The sequence below is a fragment of the Scomber scombrus genome, chromosome 18 (assembly GCF_963691925.1).
Source record: "Scomber scombrus chromosome 18, fScoSco1.1, whole genome shotgun sequence".
Taxonomy (NCBI): domain Eukaryota; kingdom Metazoa; phylum Chordata; class Actinopteri; order Scombriformes; family Scombridae; genus Scomber; species Scomber scombrus.
The window spans coordinates 4,960,801-4,966,800 of record NC_084987.1 but is presented as its reverse complement, the minus strand read 5'-3'; the positions used below and the strand labels follow the sequence as shown (position 1 = coordinate 4,966,800).

The following is a 6,000-nucleotide window of genomic DNA, read 5'->3' as shown; positions in this document are numbered from 1 at the left end:
AGTTTATTCTACTTGTAAGACATTTAAGTCCATCTGTAAAAGCACCTTAATTCACCTTCACCTCCTTCTTTACCCCTCCAACTACGTCACTGGCCAGAGTATACAACACATTTTGCAGCTGCGGCCCAAAAACACAGAGAACCATACCTTATTTCACTCAATATTTTAAGGAGAAAATACTGTGTGTGTGTGCGTACCTGTACATCTATTTTGTGAGGACTACTTGATTTTTTGGGATTGTGGGGACATTGTGGTTTGTCCTCAAGTATCTCAAAATAATGACTTAGTAACTCTAAATACTGAATTAGTATCTCAAAATAATGACTTAGTAACTGAAAATACTGACTTAGTATCTAAAAATAATGAAAAACTATCAAAATATTGACTTAGTAACTCAAAATAATGACAGTAACTCAAATAATGACTTAATATCTCAAAATACTGAATTAGTGTCTCAAAATAATGAAAACATTTCAAAAAAATAATGACTTAGTATTTCAAAATAATGAGAAACTATCTCAAAATAATGACTTATCTTACGACTTATTAGTATCTCATTATTTTGAAGTTATAGTATGAGATACTAAGTCATTAATTTGAGATACAACATCACATTGGCGGAAATGGGCGTCGATAAGTGTGACATTAAGTTGTGAATGTTAATAATAGAATGTCCTCACAAAGATCTAGAACGTGCGTGTGTGTGTGTGTGCCCGCGCGCCCGTGAATCATGTGTGTCCCGCCTCTGCGTGGTGACGTATCCTGTAGTATGTGTGGAGCCCTGCAGCAGGTTGCTCTTCATTCAGTCCGCTGCTCGTTCCCCGGCGGAGTTAACGGAGCTTCACACTGTCACTATGGACCGGACCTTTTTCCAACCACCTCCAGCCAAACACGGACAAACTGTGTGTGAAAATATCTCCACGTTTTCTTCTTCTCCTTCTTCATATTCTGCTTATTTTTCCCGGTTTGGATTTTACCTTCAGGAAAAGTTGGAATTTTGAAGTTACCGGCGCTCTTTTTGGTTTTTCCTGCTAAAGTTATGTTGGGAATATAACGTTATCTCATCTACTAACATATAATAACAGCTTATATCTAATGGATGCAAATGCAGTACACTGTTGGAATATATATTTTTTAATTCCTCACTTTTTCTCTTGAGGTGGAACACAAGTTATTTGTTGTGTTTGTTTGTTTTGTTTTGTTTTAAGTTGGTGGATAATGCAATTTTCTTGTCGTCGCGACTGTTTCAGTAGTTTTGTCGTGTTTTACGTGAACTGAAAACTTTTAAATATGATTTCGGAGGAGAGAAGCAGCCACGTAAATAAACAAGCCCTGAGCTTCCCTGTGGGTTTACTGATCCGCTCTCCAAAGAAGCGCCTGGCCAAGCTGGGAAGGAAACCCAGCAATGGATCTGTCCAGTAAGTCTGTAAAAATTCACTTTTTAAAGGACTGCTTCACCATTTTTCCAACCTTAAAATAACAATCAAGAGCCTATAAAGATACTGAAGCACGTTTGTTTATTGCTGTAATCATTCAAGATCCCTTCATAATGCACTTATAATGTAAGTGATGGGGGATAAAATCCATAAAATGTACTTAAAAGTTAATCTGAAGCTAATATGAAGCTTCAGCCTGTCCAAATGAGTCAAATCAAGTAGATATATTTCAATATTAAAGTGTTTTGAGTGTCAAAGTCCCTCTTTTCCACTGCAGCTTAACAGGGAAACACACTGTAATGTTGTTGCATGCAGACATAAAGACATTTTAGGTGTTGATTAATGTCCAGTATTTGAAGACACACTTTGCATTATAACTGTATTTTACTATATTGTCATTTACCATTGCTATAAGTGGAAGTTTATATACCTACTTCCACTTGTAGTAAGGCTTCCTCACAACAGGAGTTACACTAGTTGAAAAATACAATCAATAAACACTTAAAAACGACATTATAGTGTGTTATAAACCAGTTAATAGATGTTTATATACTGCTAATTAATGCTTAGTTGTGGGGTTTTAAAATAAAGCGTTGCATTGATTCATGTAACTTGATGATAGTAAGTAGCTGTCTGGATGTGCACCATAAATGCAACAAATGGAGAAGTATTTAGAGAAAAAATATATTGTTTATCTTCAACCACATTCCTGCTAACTCACTACTGTTGCAGTCACATCCTTTATTTTGTGTTTCACTGCTTGTGTGTCTGTAACCACTTCCCGAAGGGAAAACCTAACTAAACACAGTCCATCCACCAGGAAAACTATGTATAATATAAATATTTAGTGCTTAAATTCACATTTTTATGAAGTATGAAAACAAGTTGAGATTACAAATGTTATAGGAGAGAGCTATTATATATAAATGAGTGAGAAGTAGAGCTGTGACTATGAGTTGATTAGGCAGTCGATCGACCAACAAATTGACTATTTTGACAATCGAATACATGCTTCAATCTGTTTCTAATAGTTTAAAATGACTTCACTGAATATATTTGGATTTTAGACAGTTTTTTGACAAATCAAAACATTTGATAACGTCACCTCAGGCTGCAGGAAACTGTAATGGACATTTTTGACAGTTTTCTGATGTTGTGTAGATAAATTAATCTATGTATCGTGGAAGAAACAATAATAAGCAGATGAATTGATAAGGAAAATAAGTTAGTTGCAGGCTCTTCTGAAAAGATTATCATGGTGTAAAGTGGCTGTGATGCTTTATGATGATCAGTGTCGAGGTCCTAGCTTACACTGATCTTACATGAATCAGTTTATACAGTCAGATAACTGTGATTGACAGTTTGACCTCTGAGTGTTCAGGATCCACACAGATGATTACCACATAAGCAGAACGGCTGATTCTTTTATTGTGTAGCGTTGCAACGTGTGACATTATCTCACCATCTTTCCCCTCTGATCCCTCTCAGGTCCAACAACTCGGACAGCACAGTCCGCTCCGCAGAGAGCACGGGTGTCCGGCAGCCAGCCAAGAGCAAAATCCGCCGGCACAACAACAGACTTTCAACTGTTTTCAACTACAGCCCCAACCTGCGGGACAGCGGACGGCGTGGCCAGACGCTGGGCAGCGGGACGTTGGCCGGAGACCTCCAGGCTGCAGACGACCCGGCCGAGCTGTCCAGCCAAATGTCTGTCCCAGGCATCCTGAAGATCTTTGGCAGCGACATCTGCCATGGGACCAACTACAAGAGCGTGCTGGCCACCACGCAGTCCAATGCAAAGGAGCTGGTGAAGGAAGCGTTGGACAGGTGCGGGGCTTATGAGACTTATATGTGTGTTGTATTTTAGATTTATGATGAAGCTGAAATATGTTTGCTTCTCAAAGTCAGAAGAGACCTTTCAGCCTCAGTTTCTGCTGCAGGATGTACATCTGGAAAAACTGTACTGAGGATTGATCAGCTCTGATGATGTGCCTCATCGCCTCTCACAACTCCTAAAATGTGTCTTGCATATTAAATAAACTGCACAACACATGTCTTACATTCCCTCGGCTGCATTCAGACCTTGTTTTAAAAAAAAAAAGATTTGATATTTTTTGCAGCCATGCTAGCAGCTTTGTGAGGGTTTTGTGCTCAAAGCAAATATCAGCATGCTCTCATGTTCATTAACAATGCTCGATTGCTGAAGTTAAGCAATAGAGCTGCAACTATTAATCAATTAACTAATCAACAAATGATTATTATTAAAAATAGAACTATTTGATAAATAATTAATAGTTTAAGTATTTTTTTCCAGCAAAAGAGTCAAACACTTCCTTGTTCCAGCTTCTTACACGTGTGGATTTTTTTTTTTTTTCGTCTCATGAGATAATGAAAAGAAAAAGAGCCATTTGAGGACTTCAGGAAATTTGACAGCCATTTGTATTCTTTGACATTTTATAGTCCAAACTATAAATGCAGGATAAATGAAAACTTTGACCTGCTGGTGACATTAGAGGAAAAATCAGGGGATCCCCAAAATCAGCAGGATTCATCCTCTGAGAAACATGAATATCTGTAGGAAATTTAATGTGAATTGTTCAACATCCAGTAGATATTTCAGTCTAGTCTAACACTGCCAAAGTGCTGCTGGCGAGGATAAAAGAAGTAACATTTGACCTCCAGCTTCTTGCATCAGTAGTTTCACAGTCTTACTTTCTACTTTTTATTGTTTAGGTACTGCCTGGAAAAAGAAGACCCCAGGGACTACGTGTTGTGTGACGTGATCGGTCAGACGGGCTCGGACAACCAATGGAAGAGGGAGTGTTTCCGCGTGGTGGGAGACAACGAGAAACCCCTCATGCTGCAGTCTCTTTGGAAACCCAAGGAAGGCTTCTCCAGACGCTTCGAAATCCAGATGCGAGCGAGCATCGAGGAGCAAAGTTTAAAGGACAGAGACACAGTCACAGCAGGTACACAGGTGGAAAAAAAAGGATCCAAGACTCCTTCAAAATCACACATCTAACCATATTCAGTGACGTAGACATAACTCAGTGACCCTAACATCCGTACGCCTGGGTAATCAATCACTCAGTCTCTCTTGTGGTGGCATGTGGAGCCTTTATCCTTGCCTCTTATTGCAGCCTAACAGCCTTCATTGTCCGGCTTATCACCAGCTAGAACAGGGGAGACGGCGGGCATGTGAGAGAGGTCAAGAGGAAACAAAAAGCTGCAGTGAGGGATAGAGGAGGTCAGAGCGGCCCCCTCTCTTATCTTTGTTTTATTGCAAGGGCCCATCAGGGCCCCGTGAAGCTTCGAGGCACTGGGCAGCTCTTCCCAGCGGGCCTGTAGCTGCCAGAATGTGGCCGCTGGCTGCTGTGTTATTCTTTCTATCAGAGCTCACTTCCTGCACGCTGTAGAGACCCCGCAGCCCTGTTGACTTTGGCACAAGTGTTGTTGTGGTTCTCATCTGCATTAAACCAGTTTATTGCTCTGCTGATAGCGGCTTTTTAATTAACCTTGCTCTGTTTGTGTCTTGTGCTGCTGACATGTTAGACATTCCTCCGGACCGCAGCCACTTAAAAGTAACATAAAACCATAAAATCTGACGTCTGTTTAGTTGTTTTTGAGAGGTACCTGTGTTTAACCTAGAGATAAAGTGAGTATTGAATGACTAAGACGTATCAGCAGGTATTCTACATACACTAATCCATCAGTTTTATATGATTTATCTGCTGCTTTTTATACATCCAGTATAAAGCAGTCCAATTTAGCAGAGGCTCTCTCCAAAACACATTATGCAGTCATGTTCTCCTTTTGCAGAGTATGCAACTATCAGCAGATGTTTTAAGTGTCTAAAATGTTGTTGATATGCAAAGTCTAATTTTGGCACAGCAGCTTCTGTAGCTCAACCAAAACCAAAAGTTTGAGTTTAGATGTGTGAGTTTAAAAAGAAAAATGACATATTGGTTAAACATAGATGAGAGTATTGATGCTATTCTCATGTTTGTTACTGGAAATATGAAGCTGCTTATCTTAGCTTAGCACAAAGACTGGACTCTTTTATTTTAATCCCTACAAAAACTGAAGTGTCTAAACCAGGAATCAGCCAATTACTGGATGAGTCATTTATTCCATTAAACTCTGAAAATAGTGAAAAGACCTGTTTTAATTTCTCAGAGTCAAAGGTGACGCCTTCATATGTCTTTTTTTGTCTGACCTACAGTCTAAAACCCAAATATATAAACTTTACTGTCATGTATGACAAAAAAACACATACATTCTTCACATTTGAGCAGCTGAAAGCAGAAACTGCTTTGCATATTTGTTTAAAAAAATACAAAAATGATTATTTGTTTATCAAAAAAGTTGCAGATTAATTTTCTATCTTAACTTAATCATCTAATTTTTGCAGCTCCTTTATAAACGCTGTTTGATTTCTTTTTTGCAACCAGTGGAGACTCCATAAAGTTAATGGTCTTGGCCAAAAAAATAGTCCCACACACACACTAACCGAGTGGTATCAATGTTCTCATTTCACTCTCGTCCAGAAAGAGAACAATAGAGA

The 6,000-nt window shown here is 38.9% G+C and overlaps 1 protein-coding gene across 1 annotated transcript in view; it reads left to right on the top strand.

Moving 5' to 3' along the window:
- Window positions 1-840: 840 nt before the first annotated feature.
- The window catches only part of radil2a (Ras association and DIL domains 2a), a 38,750-nt gene continuing 33,590 nt past the window's right edge, over window positions 841-6,000 (top strand). The window contains exons 1-3 of the mRNA XM_062438632.1: window positions 841-1,418; window positions 2,925-3,263; window positions 4,170-4,405. Of these exons, the coding sequence (XP_062294616.1) occupies window positions 1,291-1,418; window positions 2,925-3,263; window positions 4,170-4,405 (703 nt within the window). The 5' untranslated portion in view covers window positions 841-1,290. The remainder of the gene's footprint in view (window positions 1,419-2,924; window positions 3,264-4,169; window positions 4,406-6,000) is intronic.